Raw genomic sequence first — 21,084 nt, forward strand, 5'->3', positions numbered from 1 at the left:
TACGCAGTAGGCATCTTCCGACTTGCTACGTTGATATTCACCAGACGTGACCGAGAAAAACAGACCCTCCGAGTCATCTGAGTCTCTCCGAACTCTGGGAGGAGAAAGTGCACATCTTCTTCCCATCAGAGGCAAGACAGCTCCGAATCAAGACCTTCGACTTACCAGCGCCTATTCCGGTCGCTTTCGTCAGAGATTTGACGTGGAACACTTATCCCGTCGACAATACCGAGTTCCTTCGACAAGTGGCTCAGAAGATTGCCGCCGATTTTGGCCCAGCGAACGATTCTACAGCCGACGGGCCTTCGTACAAAGATACCCATGCCGTATTCTCCTGGGATGGTGTGAAGGGGCTAGGATAGTGCCATCCGCAGACTCTGGTGGATGAGCTTCGCAAGATTGGGGCACCAGAAAGCGTCCATCTCAACTGGTCCATTATGGAAGGCATCGTTGCTTCTACAAAGACGACTACCGGCAGGGTCATCGGTAACACAGATGACCCTCAGACTACTGACATAACAGACGAGACACGCCACATCATCATCAACATTACGAGAGTGCGAGGGATCTTCAATACCACAACCTCTCACAAAGTTCTGTCCCGATAGCGCCTGACAGGACCCCGACTCAAAACTTTTGCCGAACAAGCTTCTGGCAACGTACGTGTCTCCCGAGAACGTCAATATTCACTGCCAGTTAACTCTCGAGGACATTGAAAGGTGAAAGACAGCCCGTGAGCCATTCGAAGAAACTCACCAGTGCGCCTTCCTAGTGATGGCTCTCAGCCTTGTTCCGACGTTGGACCTCCTTGAACACCGTTTCCTGTGGGATCTAAGACTTTTGGAAGAATCTGTCAGGCGACTCAATGTCCTTGGCTTCATGAAGCCTGGCCCCGAAATGTCACCTCGTAGGCGGAAGCCCAACAAGGACTTGATCGACAGAGCTGCGGCTCTTCTGCCCCAAGAAGCTCGTTCGCCATAGTCAAAGATGAACCAGTCCACAGAATCACATTTCGAATGAAGTCGTCTCGTAGGAGAACTCCACCGACCGGGTCCAGGCACACCACGAACGAGACGCTGTGATTTTACATCATCTTACCATTGTGGAGACGTCCTCGCAATTTCATGACGACCTACTTGTCTTCTGGGCTCAATTCTTGGTACCCATCAGACAGATTATCAGGATTTCCGGTTGCCCTAGATCTTCATAGGCATTGTGAGCAAGCCCTTCTGTCGCAGCTGTTGCCATACGCCGACCGCCATTCATCATCGGCCGTATGTTGATGAAACATAGCCTATGTGAGTGAGGGCAAGGTAAAACCCGTCTAATCAGCGCGCCCACTAATCCTTAGGGAGACGTGGTGGGAGGAACGTCAGATTGCTTGGCTTCAGCAGGCACGCTGAAAGAAGTCTGCCCATCACAGACAGCTGTGCACACCCATCAGTGTTCCGAGGTTGTCCGCATCTACACTATCGTCCAGGTGTACGAATTCGTTGCCTTGAAGTCAGCGCTATCGCCGGACGAACACGTATGGAGGTTGATAAGACGGCTATGCTTTGCAAAACGCGAAGGAGACAGTCAAGGGTTTCCATGGAATGTCGGCGGATCAATAGCAGCTACAGCTGCAGACCATCGTAACCTTTGACATAGCTGTGATCAGCCTCGCGTAGGCGCCAAGGACTGTTTGGAGATCGGAAAGTACTGGCATTGGTGTGAATCACTAGCCTTGCCGATGAAAGAAGTGATGCTGATACCGGAAGTCAGGCACTGCTCGCGTATGTCAGTGAGTCGAGCGGAACGAGGTAAGTATGTGTACCGAAACAAGCAATACATAGCTGACATTGGTCCTGTAACAGACTGAAGGCAATTGAGGAGACTTCGTCGCCTATCCGCAATCAGAGGCGGCACATTCATCGACTGTCTGTTCTAAGTCAACCTGGGTCGGGACCAAGTAGGCTTTCTGAGAAGGCCATTGAGTTAGTATTCAACGACAGCTGCATTGTACGTCAGTATCTCAACGATGTCTCACACATGCAGACAATCGGGATGGAATATGGTGCTCCGTCTACTCAACCCCATCAAGTGTCGTCTCGTTGGCTTGGTTGACTGTACATTGAACTAAGAGAACAAGTCAGCAGCGACAACACTTCTCTCAAGTTGCCCCTTTGAATACGCACCGATACGCAAGACGATGAAGAAGACTGTAGTTAGTGTAACAAAGCGATTGATGATGCAGACCGTCAAGCAATGGAGAAGGACGAGAAGCGATGGGGTGAGATGATGGCTCACGATGGAGCCACGCTCTGGCTCGGTGATTTCACAAAACGTTGACGACAATAGAGTATGATCGCGTGGAACAGCTTTGCAACACGATTTCTCTACACGTTCTCCAGAGATGTGGTCAAGACAGACTTGACACCACGAAAACCGCCACCACAGTCTCAGAGCCACTCACTTGAGGCCGTCAAGTGAGTACATCGTCGCAGATTCACATTCCCCCAATGAACTTCACCAACGACCACAATAGACCACAACAGAGAGCAGACAAAGAAACAAGTGCAACCGCCTGCGACAGCACAACATCAAAGACAGGTACCCAGATGCGGAAGGAGGACACGCCCATCGCCAGTCTCACACTCACCCTTCGAGGGTCGCGAGGGGGCTCTTACATCGACAGTTACACCAAGAACACAAGCTTTGACTGCCGAACCGCCTCACCATCGTCGGCCGCAACGTCGAGCAGGGCTTCTCCAGCTTGATGTGCTCCGGGGGTGCCGTCGTCGTCGTCGCTGACACACGGCGAGAACACCCCGCGCCCCCATCTCCCCCAGATCTGCAATGCGGTTGACACCTTCTTGGTCCTATTCTTGTCCCATACCTCCGACGTCGTATCAGCAACCTCACGCCAACGCACGACGTCTTTTCTCTGACTACTAGCACACCTGTGGCGAAAAAGGTGATATGTGACCGGCGGCGGTATATGGCGACATCCCACTAATCCATCCCCGCCGCCCACCGGTCTTCTCCAGACCACGAATTCGGGGAATTTCCGCTGGAACAGGACATAGAGAGGCACGGTCCGCAAGGCAGACGGGAAAACTACGTTTAGGCATATCACAAGGCAGAGAATTTGGGACATCGACCCGAGGTCGCATTGAAAGATGCAGATGGCAGGCTTCAACCTCGCAGCGAACGTCTTGGCTCCGGCAGTCCTTGGGGGAAAGAAAGCTTCAACCAGGCAGATACTACACAAAAGAAGTCTTGGGAAACTTCAGCATAGCCCAGGAAATCTACCCGAAGACCAAGAGCGGTAGAAACGGACCATCTCTTGGGGCTCGGCATCGATCGCCAACACCAGGCCAAGACGATTGGAACAAAGCTTGGGTGCGTGTGTCTTGGGTTGTTCTTGGCAGAGCCGCAAAGAACAATGCGTTGTTCAGACAAGAAAAAAGCAAAACTCCCGCCGGCAGCGCATCCCGTTGGATGGGATGGGACGGGCAAGGGAATTTGGGGACGTTTGAACACGGCGCAGCAGCCGCCGCCGCCGCCGCCGCTTCGCTCGCTGCGGACGCCGCGCAAAACCAACCAGCCTTATGAGACCTGCTGAACCACCCGCCAAGACATTCGAAGACGACAACGCACCTCTCACAGGGAAGACGGGGTGTTTGAGTGTGGTTGCAAGAGAAGGAAGGGGGCAGGGCAGGGAAACTGGCCAGCAGGAGAGCCGGTCGATCATGGCTGCCAGAGACGGACGGGAATGTCGATGGGCGGGAGATCACGCCAATCATACTTTTTTCATGTCAAGCCAATTGGGGTTGAGTTCTTCACGTCTTTCGCTGCACGAGCCATGTTTGCACCCAAAAAAAGACAGACGACAAAAGTGTGATGTCAGTTTTTTTTTTTCGATACGTGCCGCAAGTTGTCGTCGGCCTGGGACCTGTACTGATTCAGCACCTGACTCACGCTCTGCCAAGAAATCCGCTGCAGCAAATGGGAATCGTTGCAGAGGGATTGACCGCATGCCAGACGTCCACCCCCGTGGGGACCCGACTTTTGGTTTCTTTTTCTGGAGCAGAGCCAAGAAACGTATTAGCTAATAGCGGATGGAGAGAGTAATTGGGAGGAGGAGCTGAGGAGATATGGAAACTGGAGCTGGGCAAGCTGGAATGGAGGAGGAAACACTGGAGACGGACGAGCCAGCAAGCAAGCCGCTCTGTCTCCGACTCTCCTGTCACTACTGTGTGCCGCTTCAGCCAGCAGTGGAAGGGGACGACGAGGAGGGCCGCGTCAGTGACGATCCATGGAGCTCAGTAATATGAACCGGCATCGCGCTAATATGCCTAGCAAGAAATGCGGCCGACGATGCTGTGGTAGTGAATCGTAATCTGCGGTGAAATCTGCGGTCAAGATCCGAACCTTGCAGAAGCAGCAGCTGCGGCGGCGATACCTAGCAATAGCGGCGCGAAAGAGAGGCGAGATAGACGGACACACAAAAAAAAAAAAGGGAGCTCCGAGGCAGCAGCAGCAGCAGCAGGTGGTGAACAGGGTCGTGTTGCGCGGTCAACCAAGCCAACCTTGACGACATTCGGGAAAACGGCGCGTTTGTGTCATTGGATGTGGAGGCGGCGCGCCGAATTTCCCACAGGATGCGGGCCAGACCATTGGACCAATATTTGGCCAATATTCAGGGACCTCTGATGGGACCTCCGCCCTTCCTCCTCTGGACCTGGGATCTGAACCTGAGAAACGAGAGCAGCAGGACGGACACTGGCTGGGTGCGGTAAAAATGGCTCTCTCAATCTCATTCATTAGCCCCATCGTCGCAACCCCACAACCAAAGCTAAGAGAGACGCTGGACCGAGACCAAGCGGAGAAAAAAACCGACAGCCAGACCAAAAAAGACGAGGGAAAACGAGGTTTCGCTCGGAAAAGCGGAGCCTCTCCAAGTCTTGGAGGTTGAGAAAAAAGTGGCTGGGAACACGCAGCGAGAGCAAAAAGAGGCGCGCGACTCGACGTGATTGGTGAGGAAGAGAAGAAGAAGCCTCAGACCCAGGACCCCCAAGCCCCAAATTGGAAAATGGCAAAGGCCCCCTCCAAGGCTCGGCGAGCTCTCCCGTTTCAGTCAGAGTGAAGCTGTTCACGCAATTGTTTTGACAGGCAGGGAAATGCAACGCAGCGAGCACACATACGCGGTATTCGTTTCTCTCGTGCATTTCCGTTAGCATAAAATTAGAAGACGGAAATTCAGCTGGACCGTCGGCAGACCAGCAGCTGAGGCAAGTTCCAGAACACGTCTCCCGTCTGGGCTTCTGATTTGTCTTGTCTCTGATGGATTTGAGGTCTTTTTTGGCACAGGAGGTTGCTTGCTAGTCGGTACTACGCTGGCTGCTTGATGGATGGATGGGACGGGTACCGATACTCTTCGATACGATAGATTGTAGCGCTACCACGTCGAAGCCGATCTTGCCAACCGCCGTCCAATGGCCCTTACCACAAGCGGTCGGGCCTTTCGTTCTGTTTGGACGAGGGGACTCGATGGAGGGGTGGGCGGTTTTTGGCTGCTTTCGAGGTGCCACTGTGCCAGGAGAGGACGGGCCCGGCGTGGGAGGGAACGTGGAGGGTTGCACCGTTTGACGCCGCACAGCTGCTCGGTGCAACCCTGACATGCAGGAACAGGAACAGGACCCGGGGGGTTTCTTGGGTTGCTTGGTCTGGTCCCAAACGACAAGTGAGCGACGTCGTCCTCGCGGCTGCGACTGCGACGGTAACGCGATACACACTATTAGACGACCATGTATCACCACTGCGTGTGCTGGGCAGCCTGGGCTGGGCCTGATCTGTGATGGAGAAACGCGACGTTGTAGCGTGCGTGATATGCCTGTGCGTGTCGTCTTGTCTCTTTGACCGCTCTTGATTGACGGATTGACGACGACGACGGAGACGGGACAGGGCCGCAGCGGCAGGATCATGGATGACGGGCGAGACCAGACAGAAGGAACGACAGGTTTGACACGGCACTAAGGCGGCGACGACGGCCGTGTGTCTGTCTCTCCTCTTGTCTCGCTCACACGCGACAGCACCCGTGTCTCTTGTCTGAGGTATCTCGCCGCCTTTTCTCCGTGACGGGTTGGCGTGGCGTTGCGGCGGCAGGCCCCTAGAAGCAGACAGGCCAGGCACAGGCACAGGCACTGGAAACGCCATCGCGTTTAGTGGCCGATCTGCAGACATCGGCAGTACTAGGGCGGGCATCATGTCCACGGGCGCACCCGCACTGCTGGTTTGACTTGACGTGACACTTGCTGGTGCGAGAGACGGGCGGCCGTCTTGACTCCTCTGTGGTTGGTGGTTGGCGCTGGCGTTAGACGTGGCGTAGTCGTTCTTGGCTCTGCGGGATGCGCACCTTATTATGTCTTGTCTTGGGCTGACAACAAAGAGCTTGCGTTTCAACTGTGGCTAAGGCACAAGTGCCGAGTGTCGCTGTTGGTTTGACGGACACGCATTGGCTGTGTGTCTGTCGTTACTCAGGCTTCGCGGGATGGCGGTTCTCTTGGCGCTGCAATTGACAACCCAACTTTTTGAACGCGCACCGGCGCTGAGTACGTAGCGGTGGTGGTGATGGACACCCGAGTGACAGTGCACTGCCAACCCGTCTCGCGAGTATCCGCCGTGCGTTGGCGTTCGCTGCAGAGCCAAAGGTTGTTGCTGCTGCTGCTGATGATGATCCCGCTCCTCCCTCCCCTTTCCCATCCACCTCGACCACCACCACCACCACCACCACAGTGACCACACCCCGTTGTCGGGTTAAGGGTTTAGGTAAGACGTGTGAGGTAACTCTATGTGTCTGAATGGAGTCTTTGCTGCGCGTCTTATCGCGCGCGCGGCCGCGGCGGCGGGACCATTTGGTAAATGGGGACTGGACGGGCGGGCGGGACATGAGAGGAAAAAGGACTAAGACTTTTTGCTCAACCTGAACCAACGACCGAAGAAATTTCCCAGGGACCCATCTGAATCTCAACCCCAGCCCGGGTGCCACTGTGCCACTGTCGTCGTCCGTCCCCCGTTGAAGCTTTGCTTTAGGTAACTTATCAGTCAGAGTGAGCCTCGGCAGGTCCCCACGCGTGCAGCCTCGTCTTCTTGCTGTCCGCCATCGAGGGGAAAGGGGTGGAGGGGCCGCGGTGGGAGGGATTCGATAGGGCAATTGGCTTCAGGAATGACGATAAGGGCATGGGCCATATGGCCCGTGGACGTGGATGCTTTGCCGATGATGATGACGGTTCACGATAGGTGCGTGAGGGTGAGATGACCACCATCCACCACGGCGTCTTTCACAACACACATTTATTCGTGCACACACTACACAGTACACCCACCGGTACGCGGATACAACTCTGGCCGATGCTTGGGACGTGTGGGAGGACTGGGACATTGGGAAGCTAAAAAAGCTAAGCCTCGATGCCCTGCACTTCCCAATGATCCCCAAGTTCCAATGAGCCAAACCCCCCATGCAGGTGCAGCAGCAGCAAGTTGGAGGAGGAGGAGGAACTAGCAGTTGCGTAATTGTGAGATGTGAGCTGCCCTTGCAGCAGCTGCAGCAGCACTTGCAGGCCAGCCAGCCGAATTCCCTCTTTCTCTCCGATCCCCCACCATCAATTTGACTCTTTGGAGACTTACGGAGACCGGCCTTGGCCCAATCGAGGCTGTACCGCCTTTCTTTTGCTGGGCTTGGAAAGCGGGCGGGATACCGCGTAATGACAACCTGTTGTCTCTGCGTGCTTTCTCTCGCGAAGCGGTGCCAAGGTGCCACTTTTTACTTCAACGCTGGGCCAACTCTGCTTTCCCGGTAATGACAATGACGTGAAGCCCCATTGGCGATATGCTTTCCGAGGCTGCTCGGAGCGGGATTCAATGCCAGATTCCATGTCATTTCCCGATTTCCCCTGGCGAGGAAAGGGCTCCTCAATGGCGAAAGCCCCAGAGCTAAACCTCACTTGGGGGCCCCTTGAGATGGGATGGCCGACGACAGCCTGGGGCGGAGAAGAAGCGGCTTGCTTATCTCGCTTTTGTGAGCGAGGGCTCAGCGCTCACGAGGGCGATGGAGGCGCGAACCCACGATGTGAGGGGCGGCAGAGCACGAGAGCGAGATTGAGATGCTGCCAATACACGGAAAGACGGGGAACGGGGGACGGGGATAGTCACGGGTATAGATCCAACACATGCCTCCCCAGCCTCGGTAAAATAATCCAGCGATTCGCGCTTGATGATGGAAGAGATTTCCCTAATCCTACACCGAGCTAGCAGCGAACATGAATAATTTTTATTTTTTTATTTCATTTTTTTTATGTTCAAGCCGCAGCAAGCACTCACTCGACGCACGCACCACCAAGCAAGCACACTCACACTCAGCACACAGTACGGATTACATTCACTCACCCGCTCACTCACACGCAGCAGCAGCATCATCTTCAATTCAACAGCGATCACGGATCTCGCGCGCCAAGCGGTTGTTTCCGAAGACATCCCAGTCGTGCGACGCGAGGGTCGGTCTTGTCCAAAAGCTTCTACCATCCCTGGACGATGGCCCCCATTCGTCTCTTCCCTGGTTGTTTGATCTCTCCCACTGTTTCAACTCGACCAAGACAATCCCACGCAACGCAACGCAACGCAACGCAACGCAGTCGCAGTCGCAGTGAGAGGACACGAGAAGAAAAAAAGAAAAATTTGAAGAGTTGAAGAACCAACAAGTACCGACAATGCGTGGCTCATCCCTGCAAGACATCGACACTTCGCGCCCCAACAGAACCTTCAAAACGACGCGACGCAAAAAAAAGACAGGCATGCTACTCCATGAGTTCCATGGCATTGGCAGGCAGAGGCAAGCATTTTGCAGGTCCGCAAAATTGCCGTGTTTGCTCGCGCGTTCCCTTCTTTTTTTTCCCACCGAACCCCCATCTTTGGCCCATCCCACGCCGCCCACACGGCTCCTGCACCGAGTCTGCGGGACTTTCACCGAACAATGGATGGATGGGATTGCTTGTTCCAGGTTCGCCTTGGGGCGAATCCCCGACTGCCTGTCTCTCTTGGCCCTGGCCTTGGCTGAAGCTCGTCCGGGCTGTCATCGTGTCTGTTCTCCCGTGTCGTGTCCTCTGATACCGACTCTGGCAAAGATTGGCTGTACAACTCACAACTCAGACATAAGACTTGTCGTGCTCAGCCCGTGGCTCATCCTCTCGCACTCCTCCTGTGCAGGAAAAGAGAAAGAGAGAAAGAAAAAAGGAACATGCACCACAGACGCACACACATCATCTGTATCGTATCCTCCCAACTTCCAACGTCCGCGCCTCAAAGCCATGACGACCACCGCCAACTCTCCCACCCTCCAACTCAGATAGCATGCAGGTCCAGCACATCAAATCTCTTCACAGCCCTCAGCTCTGTCTGTCTGTCTGTCTCTGCCTCACTTCTTCTCCCGCTGCGAGGTCGGACGAAATGGCAGGATCCTGACTGGCTGCTCAGGAAACATACATGCAGAACCCGTATGTATGCCCACCCACCCATTCCATCCATAACCCTTAGCCTGCGCGCTACTCGCAGCACGTCAACCCCACGGCACTGAAAGCTCCATGCCCCCTGCTCGATCGAGGGGGGGATTGATGGGGATCGTGGTGGGTTCCCTGGGGCTCTGCAGGGGGCCTGTCCACAGCAAGGACCCTCCTCGTTAGCTCTGGCCCAGGAGCTCCCTTTCTCCTTTCGGCCTGCCGCTCCCTTATCGTGACAGGCATTACCTTGGCGCCGTCCATGAAGCCCAGCAATGCAGCGCGAACGGTTTCCCCTACGATGCCAGCTTCCTTGTGCCCTGAGTCGAGTCGCCTCGAGTCGCCGTTGTCGCTCCCGCCGCGCTATCTCGCCTTTTCTCACTGTGCCAAGTTGTGCATGGCGGAGTGAGCGCGACTTTCTTATGGTGGTTCAATTACGACAGATTTGCAGGATCACCCAACGGAGCCCTTGCAGAGCAGAGCTGTGCTCGTGTCGCGGCGCCGAGATGACGCTCGCCAAACCCGCGCATATGCCACGTCGGCGTCTTTCTCGTCAGTCGGTCTCTTTTCACTTTTTCACTGACTAGATGCACAATTTGTTCCGTTCAAGGTGGCCGTTGACACGGTGTACGCCGTGAACGGCCCGGCCGATATGCTGTTTGCTGTTCACTAGTCGTTGTCGTTGCTTGCCTTGCCTGCTCGCTCACTCGCTCGCTCGCCACTCCCAAAGCACCCAAACAGCCTTCATCCATCATCCATCGTCAAATCTCGCCTCCGACTTCCATGCCCGCTTCTCCGTGCCGAGTTGAGGTACGGCGCTTCCACACACCCCCAATGGACACAACCAAGGAAAAAAAAGTGACAAGGCGGGATGATGAACATGACGACCTGTAAAGGGCATAGACCATGTGGCACTTGATCAACCATCAGTCATTCAATCATTTACATGATTTTCTTAGTTGAAATTTCCCCAACAATGCATGAATTACGCTACCGCGGCGAGCGCGAGCTGAGGTGATCGATGACAGAATCGCAAGTGCTGGCAGTCTGCCTTGCTTTCTTGGCCCGCTTTGCACAGCGCGGAGGTTTCCTCGGTTTCTCAACGCTGATTCAGTGCGCACCCCGTCTAATCCCCGAACGCCGGGCATCGTCCCGGGGACCTTCAAGGAATCCAAGGCGCTCCTCCCCCATATTGGCGATTTTGGATGGGGCATTGATGGACGAGGAGAAGCCAGCCGTTGGAGCTAAAATTGCCGATATGCTCTGCTGCGCTGGCTATTCCAGGAAACCCAACCGTTTGACGATGCAGTCGCACTTGATCCGAGATGGGTTTTGGCTTGGCCGGGGAAAGGGCTTGGCAGGTTTCTCCCCGGGGTTGTTTAAGGAATTTTGGGTTAAACATGACTACGGGCCTAGCGAGAAACGACGGCAGTCGGTGGGAGAGTGGCAGTGACAGTGGCGGCAACAGCAGCATCAGCAGCATCAGATAGTTACGGCTGTACAGGCTCGACAGCCTCAGCCAAGACCCAGGCAGATCGTCGACCGCAAAAAGACGCTCAGAAAAGACTGAGTGAGAGGCAGGAGTGTTTCCAAGGAAAGACTTGGCGATGAGCTCGGGCTTCCTGCTGCAACCCTGCATGGCCATGGACTGTTGCTATCTATACCGACGACCTTGTCTTGACTTGTGTGACGCGGGACATGGCCGTGTAGTTTGACGTCGAGACGCGGTAGATGGCAGACGACACCTCTCGAGTGAGACACTGGATAAGTGTCTCTTCTTTTCGCCGCCGCGCTCTATTCCGGGGTTGGGCATTTCTTGGCACGCCTCTCAGGGCCAAGAGGATGTGTGGCCGCGTTCTACGGCAAGACGTGGACATGACAATTCAGGGCTTGGCAGCAGAGGCTCTGTTTTTTTCCCTCTGCTGAGGAGAGGAGATCCTGGTGTGCATCCTTCCGAGTTGATACGTGCGGACGGGCACTGTACTGGCAGGAAGCAGGCCTGCTGGCGGCGGATGTTGTACGGACATGAGATGTGCAGTGCATGCCTGCAAGTGCAGATGGATGCAGATGCAGCAGCAAGATGCATATCCATGTCTCCATTGCCCCCCATTGTGTGTCTCCATTCTGCTGAACGCCTCCATATCCACCGCAGAAACAGTACGTACCTTCTGGACGGACGCTCCATAGGCAGTGGTGACTAGTCAAAAGTGAGTGGTCCAGCAATTCTGCACCAAGATAAGCGTCACGTGACGTGGGTTTCGGAGCTGAAACTGTCGCGTCCAAGGGGCCGGACGAGGGAGTGGGAGGGAGGGTGGAAGGGGCCATGGGGGGCGGCCATGGGTGGAGGGGACCAGGTCCCAGATGGTCAAACGTCTCTTCTCTCCACGGAACATGTCCTTGACCAGGGGGGGTGTGTCCGGGTCCGCGCTCAACCTGGCCTAGTACGTAGTCTTCTTCGTAGCAACAACGGGGGCTCTCGATGAAAGACTGGAGTCTTTTTGTTCTTTTCAACGACCACTTGCGCGGGGGGTTGGCCCGTGTCGAGGTACGGATCCAATACCACACTTGTTCGACGAAATCTCGGAGTTGTGTCTGTGTCAAGTCCTCCTCTTTTTTTTCTTCTCCATACTCTCCCATACCGTACTCCATATGCCTGGTCTCCTCCTCTCTCGCTCTCTCGCTATTGCTGGGCCGGCCGGCTGGCTGGCTGGCTGGCTGGCTCCAGGCTCGGCTCCAGGCTCCTCCCACTGTTTCTTTCATTGAATTGAAAGGGCCCTTACCCGTTCAAGGTACACTCATACTACCACTGAGGCATTTTATTTCCCGTACTCAGAGACCAACACACTACCCACAACTCCACGCTCTTTTCCCGCACATCGTCAAGTCACTTCAGAGTTCTTCCTCGAAACGCACGACTCAAGCTGGCTTCCCCTTGTTGTCAGGACCGCATCCTCACATCCTGGCAGATGAGACAGCGAGTTGTCTCTGTCTTGATAGGTCGGCCCGTCTAATGGGGCCTGGCAAATTTGCGCTAGAATTGGCCATCTCTTCCAAAGAAGCAGGTCGGCTATTGCTTGCCTTGCCTTGCCTTGCCTCGCCTTTACCTCGCTCTTCCTTGCCCGGCGGTTCCTCTCTTCTGCCGTGGTGGATGGCACCAAGCTCGTACTGTGAAGGGACCGCTACCTTGTACGCAGTCCTGCTCTGTCTCTCTCACCCTTCACACCGTCCCATCTTCTGCCGTTCTGTCTATACGTACTGCGTGCTGCTGGTGGCTGCTACTCACTGCTGCTGCTGCTCACTATGCTGCTGTCCCGTCGTCGCTGATTGCTCGAAATAGCATCGATGTCGCCCGGTCACAGTGTGTGGAGTTTTCCCTCACCCGCATCTGTTTTGATGCTTGCAACTTCTTGGCGTTGATCCGAGCAAGACGGGGTACGCAGCTACACGCCGGTCCCTTGCTCACACGCCGCCGCGGTATCTCTCGTGTCTCTGGCTGGAGTCTGGCCGCCTTGCCTTGCCTCCATCTGGGCTGGCCTCTACTCGTGTACATACACTCTCATACGCGAGTGTGTGTGTGCCGTCAGTCCTGTGCTTGCCGCGAGTTGTGCTCAGTCTGCCTTCCCGGCATACCTTGGTCCCATCTTCTTCTTTTTTTGTGCGCATCCGCGGAAGTCCTCACCCACTCACCCCGTCCGGCCTCGCCGTTTGACAGATAATATAATATGCCCTTCCTCCCACCGTGATTCATGTCTTCTTAACTCAGCCTTTTCACCTCTTCACCCTTCCGTCACTCCTTCCCCCCCTTCTTTGAACCCCTCCTACCCTCAATCTCGACCTGTCCTGCTTGCGTACTCTTGTTGGCTAGTTGGCTCGTGTTGGCTACAGCTGGACTGTAATCCCTCGTCACCATGGCTCCCTTCAAAATGGCCGGTCTTATCGGCAAGGGTGGCAACAAGCACTACCCTACGGCCATTAGCACCGAGGAGGACGACCAAGACCTGGAAACGGGCAACTTCCTCCAGGAACGCCAAAGGAACAACCGGGTTGAGGGTGCTCAGGGTGAAAGTGGTTCTAACGAAGAATACAAGTCGTACGTCTTACACCACCCATTGGCTCTCTCAACCGCAGCATCACTAACTCAATCCGCAACAGTCTCGTCCGCTACATCGACACATACCGTGATCCCAATGCGGAAGTTGAGGAGATTGAGGATTCTGGCGCCTCAGCAAGCCACCCGTCATGGATGTTCTGGAAGAAGAAGGCCGACGGTACCAGCGGCCAGAGCGCCTTCGTCACGCCTGCCGACTGGCTCAACACCGACATGAAGACGGGTCTTGACCCAATGGAAGTCGAGCGTCGCAGGAAATACACTGGCTGGAACGAGCTCTCCACCGAGAAGGAGAACATGTTCCTCAAGTTTGTTGGTTTCTTCCGTGGTCCCATTCTCTACGGTAAGCTGCTCCCCCAAGACGCCGTGGCCACGCCCGACTTTCACAGCCTGGCATGACTGCATGAAACATCCCCGACCAAAGGCTAATTGTCCAATGCAGTCATGGAGGTTGCTGCCATCCTCGCCTTTGCTCTGCAAGATTGGCTCGACGCCGGTTTGATTGTGGCAATTCTGTTGCTCAACGCCGCTGTCGGTTGGTACCAGGAGAAGCAGGCTGCCGACGTCGTCGCCAGCTTGAAGGGTGACATTGCCATGAAGGCGCTTGTCATTCGCCAGGGAAGAGAAGAGGAGATCCGCGCCCGTGAGCTCGTGCCCGGTGACATTGTAAGTCATCTCATCACCAGCCAGCCCTTCCGCGCCCCGCCCTTCTGGTTCGCGACAAAGTCAATTTGGCTGACACAGAACTTCTCAGATCATTGTTGAGGAAGGCCACGTCGTCCCCGCCGATGCCCGTCTGATTTGCGACTATGAGAACCCCGCCGGATACTCCGCCTACAAGGCCGAACTCGAGGCCCAGGATGTCATGTCTCCCAACCGTGAGAAGTTCGACGAGGACGGCGAGGAGGGAACTCCCCAGCTCGGCCACGCCATCATCGCCGTCGACCAGTCTGCCATGACTGGTGAGTCTCTCGCCGTCGACAAGTTCATGACCGACACCGTCTACTACACCACCGGTTGCAAGCGCGGCAAGGCCTACTGTATCGTCACCCACGGCGCCCAGGCTTCCTTCGTCGGAAAGACCGCCTCTCTCGTTCAGGGTGCCCAGGACCAGGGCCACTTCAAGGCTGTCATGGACTCTATCGGTACTACGCTCCTCGTTCTCGTCGTCATCTTCATCCTCGCTTCCTGGGTTGGTGGTTTCTACCGCAACATCGAGGTCTCCGAGGAGGGCTCTTCCGTCAACCTGCTCCACTACGCTCTCATTCTCCTCATCATCGGTGTCCCCATCGGTCTGCCCTGCGTTACCACCACTACTCTCGCCGTCGGTGCCGCCTACCTCGCCGAGGAGAAGGCTATCGTCCAGAAGCTCACCGCCATCGAGTCTCTCGCTGGTGTCGACATTCTCTGCTCTGACAAGACCGGTACCCTCACTGCCAACCAGCTTTCCGTCCGCGAGCCTTTCGTCATGGAGGGTGTTGACATCAACTGGATGATGGCCGTCGCCGCTCTCGCTTCTTCCCACAACATCAAGGCCCTCGACCCCATCGACAAGATCACCGTCCTCACCCTCAAGCGCTACCCGAAGGCCAAGGAGCTCATCGCCGACGGCTGGAAGACCGAGAAGTTCACTCCCTTCGACCCCGTCTCCAAGCGCATCACCACCATCGCCACCCACCGTGGAGTCCGCTACACCTGCGCCAAGGGTGCCCCCAAGGCCGTCCTCGCTCTCACCGACTGCACCGAGGAGCAATCCGCTCTCTTCAAGGAGAAGGCCGCTGAGTTCGCCCGCCGTGGTTTCCGTTCCCTCGCCGTCGCCGTCAAGGAGGAGGATGGCCCCTGGGAGATGCTCGGCATGCTGTCCCTCTTCGACCCCCCTCGTTCCGACACCGGCCAGACCATCCTCGAGGCCCAGGCTCTCGGTCTTCAGGTTAAGATGCTTACTGGTGACGCCCACGCTATCGCTGTCGAAACCTGCCGCATGCTCCAGCTCGGTACCAAGGTCTACAACTCCGACAAGCTCCTCCACTCCGACATGGCCGGCACTTCCATCCACGATCTTTGCGAGCGCGCCGATGGTTTCGCTGAGGTTTTCCCCGAGCACAAGTACCAGGTCGTCGAGATGCTTCAGCAGCGTGGTCACTTGACTGCCATGACTGGTGACGGTGTTAACGATGCCCCCTCCCTGAAGAAGTCCGACTGCGGTATTGCTGTTGAGGGTGCCACCGAGGCTGCCCAGGCTGCTGCTGATATCGTCTTCCTCGCCCCCGGTCTCTCCACCATTGTTTCCGCCATCAAGCTCTCTCGCCAGATTTTCCAGCGCATGAAGGCCTACATTCAGTACCGTATCGCTCTTTGCTTGCATCTTGAGATCTACCTCGTCTCCTCCATGATCATCATCAACGAGACTGTTCGCGCCGACCTCATTGTCTTCCTCGCCCTCTTCGCCGATTTGGCCACCATCGCCGTTGCTGTAAGTTCACTTTGCTCATTCTCACACTACCTTTCAGTATCTAACATGACTACAGTACGACAATGCCCACTTCGAGAAGCGTCCCGTCGAGTGGCAGCTGCCCAAGATCTGGATCATTTCCATCGTCCTCGGTGCCCTCCTTGCCGGCGGTACCTGGGTCCTCCGCGGCACCATGTACCTCACCGACGGCGGTGTCATCCACGAGTACGGCTCCATCCAGGAGATCCTCTTCCTCGAGATCACCCTGACCCAGAACTGGCTCATCTTCGTCACCCGCGGCTTCGAGACCTTCCCCTCGTTCCAGCTCATCGGTGCCATTGCCGCCGTCGACGTCCTCGCCATCCTCTTCTGCGTCTTCGGCTGGTTCTCCGGCGGCCGCGGCGAGCCCGCCTCCCCGCCGTCCCTCAACCGCTTCCTGTCCGACAACGGCCGCACCGACTTCGTCACCGTCTGCGTCGTCTTCGTCTACTCCGTCGCCGTCACCATCGTCATGGCCCTGGTCTACTACATCATGACCAACATGCAGAGCCTCAACGACATGGGCCGCAAGAAGCGCAGCGTCACCGACACCATGATCGAGAACGTCCTCACTCAGCTGAGCAAGGTCGCCCTCGAGCACGAGAAGGACGACAAGGGCGAGAGGTTCTACATTGCCAACCGCACCGTTGTCGAGGAGGGTTAAACCGCATGATCTCGCAAATTAAGAGTCAAGCGTCAGAAGAGCGTGCGAAAAGAGACATGACTTCAGCAAGAGCGTCTTTTTCCCAACCACAACATTCTGCAAATTACTTTTTTCTTTTAACTTGGGTTCAAAAAAAAACACATCTTTTTCGTCACATCATAGAGAGAAGAAGAAGAAAAGGTTCAAAGGGGTGGAAAGGGGGTTTACTAGATGACGCGCTTTCGGTAATACTGCGTACATCACAACTGTCACTAATGGCCCCCGATTTTTTCTAATTGTAACAAAAGACCATTGTTCTGGCGTTGGTCGGGTCGGTCGGATAATCGAATCAAATTTTTCTATGTTCTAAACAAACATACCTTTTCTCTCTTGCATCGTGAATTATGACTTGACAATTGATGTTCCCAAACTAACACAACAGCAACCAACTTCACAGAGTTTGGAACGTTTCTCTCTTCGGATTGGTCTCAAACAACACGGAAAAAGCTGGGCGGGACCGGCGAGGCTTTGTCTGGTCTTTCCGCCCTGTCCCCAAAAGCTTACGAACACTCCCGGAAGTCTCCTTCTCTCGGGCAAACTCCAGTTGGCTGGTTCGCCGCGCTTATCTCTCGTCACATGATTCGCAACTCCGGCTGTTTTGCAAGTCGTGCGTGGGTGGGCTCCCGGACCTTTCATGCGTTGGGCAGTTTTTTCCCCTTCCCACTCCGCTACTCGTCTTCCTCCGGCCGAAGTTTGAAGGAGTAGTCGAGTTGGCCCGAGTTCCCACCATCCCGCCCCCCATCGCAGTCAGCAATTTCGCCTCCGCCGACATCCGCCTGGCCCCGACCTCGCTCAGGAGGTGTTGGACGAGTCGAGCATTCTGCCTCTGGGGAGGTGCGGATCTCGGGGTGGTCAGTGTTGATCCGTCTCGTACAGAAATTCTTTCGGAGGGGGGGTGGGAAGGGACGGATGATGACGATATTTCGTGGGAAGAGCAAGTTTCCCGGGATTCTCAACGTCGCGAAAAGCACGTGTGTGTCGTGTTGTGTAGCGTATGCAGTGCTTTGGTCTCTCGGAAAGTCCGGTGTATGCGTTATGGGATTTGAGATTTGGGACTTCTCTTTCTACCCCTTGCCCTCGTGTTGAACACGGCGCTTGGAGAAGGGAATACGTGAAGGACGGGAAGGAATCACGGCGGTTCGTCGTTCACATACCCTTCACGGCCAATCGGTGTCGACGAGTCGGGACTGAACGAACACTGTGCCCGAGAACGGCATATTGCGTGCTTTGGAAGCGGAAAAGGATGGATGTTTTTTTTCGTTGAGGACTCTGGGAGGAACCTGAATCCATGTTCGTGGTCAGAGACGTTGACAACCTCGTGGATCCCTGGAGGGTTGTTTGGAGATCCGCCCCTCTCCGGTGCTGACGTTCAGGCTGTGCGAGGGACCTCTCGTATCGCCACGGTGTCTCCTGTGGTTTTCCGTGTTGGAGGCGTTCGCGGGACTCTGGCCGGCGGACTACTGTGTTCATGGGATATCCCTTGCCGTCGAAACTTCTGAGAATTTGCCATTTGAGGTAATGGGGAGATTGGATGCTGTGGCGGTATCCTGCACCGCATGTGAGGCCCCGATGTTGGCGCCCACAGCTCATTTATTTCTTCTGCGTCCACAATCGACTTCATGTTTCAAGATCATATACGCAGGTTTCTTGCCCGCTAGCTACACAACTTTTCGATGAGTTTAGGTGCATTCTTGATGTCCTGGCCCCTCTCATCGCCCGGAATAAATTGGGTCTTGGCTACATGTTTGAGCTTAGAACGTGATCTATAGATGGCGGAAAACCTCAGTGAAGAGTGTACTCATCCATAACTAATCTCCAGGAGCTCCTTCGAAGTTTCAGAAAGAGAGGCTCGACCTGATCGATACATCTCACTGAACATACCTCAATGCTCATTAACCATGCATTTACTCGGCTGTATTCACATAGACCAAGTTTGCCACGTTCTTTCAGTGGGATGTATGCTCTTCAACTGGTAAGAATAGACTAGTCCGCGAGCGCTTGTAAGAGGTTACCGATGACGCCTACTATTCAGCAACGACTCAGTCATATTCCGATGTGGAAGTGAAACAACTACTTGAATACACACATGTGTACATTTGCTGTCTGTGACTCGTGTTTCTTATTCACGCATCGCTCTGAGGCAGTAGGCCACGGACTTGGCAGGGTCTTTCGACAAATAATGGAAATGTATGAACCAAAGATTCCTGTCGGTCGAATTATTGTTGTGGTCTGCTCCAAGGCCTACCTTTGTCTGACCGGCTGCGTTCGCATAGAGCAAGGGCTAGTGATGCATCTCTGTGACCCTGAGACCGGTGAATGACGAACAAACTACAAAGGAGCTTCGCATGAAGCATACGATTGTAGGATAGCAAAGGCTTTAGCAAGTCATAGATAAGCGTATGAATGTCGCTGCTGGCCTGCGGCTTAGGCAGGAAGATAGACCTAGACGGGTTTTGGCCCTCAGAAACAGCCGTCGAATGAGCCTGGGACCTTGATCGAGGCCAGTTCAAGAGGCTATCACGGCTAGTGTACACTGCTCGCTAGATGTTTTGAAACCATCTAGCTAGAGTTTTTGATAACTGAAGTGAAGATCCTTAAACCGCCAAGGCTTGAACGGCGTGCCGCCGATTACCAACCTCCTTCCAAGAGCCGAAAAGAAACCAGCGAGTAGACGGAGAATCAGAACCATTCATACAAAGAATCATCATCATCGTCATCGCCGTTGTCTTCTTCTTCATCACCCTCAAGATCAATGTGGCCAGGAAGACTCCACTTCAGCCCTTGTTCCTCGCAAACATTGCGCAGTCTCCGCATGCTGCGCGCGAACTCGTCACCATATTCATGGCTTATCGTTCTCGCGTCCAACGCAAACTCCTGCAGCTCCGGAGTCCCAGTTTTCCAGCCGCCGCCCAGGAACGGCCCCAGAAGCGGCACGTAGACCTGGCTCGGACATTCTTCAAAGGCGACGAAGTCCCACAAACTGTCGTTGATAGTGAGGCGCTTGAGCTTCCGGGGCAAAACCTCTGACAGTAACGGCAGCGCTGCCAAATCTCTGTCCTGGCCGTAGAAGACGCATAGAGGGATGTTCAGCTCTTCTAGCACCTCGAGGTCTCGGAGAGAGTCGAATCTTCCCTTGACTAAGACGCCCAAGTTGACAGCATCGGGGTAGTCTTCGTCGCTAATATTATATTTGACTGTCAAACGCAGCAGCGTGCTCCGTACATGACGGAGTGCCTGCCGCAGAACAGTTGTATCCTGGACATACAACTCGGGAATGAAGCTGTCCAAGTAGAGGGATCTGAGACTCGGTGTTCGCTTTAGCAATGCTTCGATGCTGCTGAAAGTTGCCACCGAGCAATCGAGACGTAGGCTCGTCAGACTCGCCGCATTGGGAGGCGCAGGAAACGGCCATGCGACGTCGAAGCGTTGAGCGTCTTCATCCCAGGCCTCGATGCGAGGAGCTCTCCCCAGACGCAGACTTTTGATCTTGGGCAGATACAAGGACAGCATGACGAGCTCTTTCGGAATTTGATCCCAATAGTGAGAAACATCCCACCTATAATAGCAGGTGACGTCAAGCTTTGTGAGGTTGCCGAACGTCGGGGGGCGAGTGTCGTTCTTCAGACCATGGCGGAAGACCGCCGTCAGCCACTTGGCTCCCAGCAGGACGAATTCGTTGTCTACCGTCAGACTCTCCAGCTGTTCACATTGCGCTAGGATCAGTTCTGAGGCGGCGGTAAGGTCGCTATCGAAGATCGCCGTGATCCATTCTGCAGCACACGAGTATTGCATCTCGTGGACAGCTTTCCTGACCAGCGTGTCGCTCATGTCGCTGGCAACAAGCGAAGGGCCGGTCCATTTGGTGACGATCCGCGCCCGCTCGTCGGCCAAATAGTCATAACGGCGCAACCCTCCTGTAAACAGCCGCACGCTTTTGATGTGTCTTGTAAGGTGAGGGCTTTCCAGGACGGTTCGAAGAAGCAAAGTGATTCTTGGTAGGCGATCATTGGTTGAGGCGTTCGAAGTGATGACAACATCGCGATAAGCCAGGGGCAGAGAGACTGAGCGTAGATTCCGGCATGTTTGTGAAAGGCTGATGAGATCGGCGATGGGAATCTCGAGGAGACTCGCGTCTAGAAGCTCGTTCGGAAGTGTCGCCAGAGAAGCCATGATATGCTGAGCTGGGGAACTGCAAATAGTGTCAGTTGACAAACTACCCATTAATTATACAATCCGATTCGTCTAACTT

General features: G+C 55.0%; 2 protein-coding genes across 2 annotated transcripts; one reads left to right on the forward strand and one right to left on the reverse strand.

Moving 5' to 3' along the window:
- Nucleotides 1–13,441: 13,441 nt before the first annotated feature.
- Nucleotides 13,442–16,796, forward strand: COL26b_004174 (uncharacterized protein; the record flags this gene model as incomplete). The annotated part of the gene is made up of 5 exons (XM_053177055.1): nucleotides 13,442–13,623; nucleotides 13,686–13,984; nucleotides 14,084–14,307; nucleotides 14,396–16,114; nucleotides 16,170–16,796. The coding sequence occupies 5 exons, from the start codon at nucleotides 13,442–13,444 to the stop codon at nucleotides 16,794–16,796; spliced, it is 3,051 nt and encodes a 1,016-aa protein (XP_053038891.1).
- A 2,718-nt stretch (nucleotides 16,797–19,514) lies between these two features.
- COL26b_004175 (uncharacterized protein) lies at nucleotides 19,515–20,663 on the reverse strand (the record flags this gene model as incomplete). The annotated part of the gene is made up of 1 exon (XM_053177056.1): nucleotides 19,515–20,663. The coding sequence occupies one exon, from the start codon at nucleotides 20,661–20,663 to the stop codon at nucleotides 19,515–19,517; it is 1,149 nt and encodes a 382-aa protein (XP_053038892.1).
- Nucleotides 20,664–21,084: the final 421 nt, after the last annotated feature.

Source organism: Colletotrichum chrysophilum (assembly GCF_026319265.1).
Source record: "Colletotrichum chrysophilum strain AFK26 chromosome Unknown scaffold_25, whole genome shotgun sequence".
Lineage (NCBI taxonomy): Eukaryota > Fungi > Ascomycota > Sordariomycetes > Glomerellales > Glomerellaceae > Colletotrichum > Colletotrichum chrysophilum.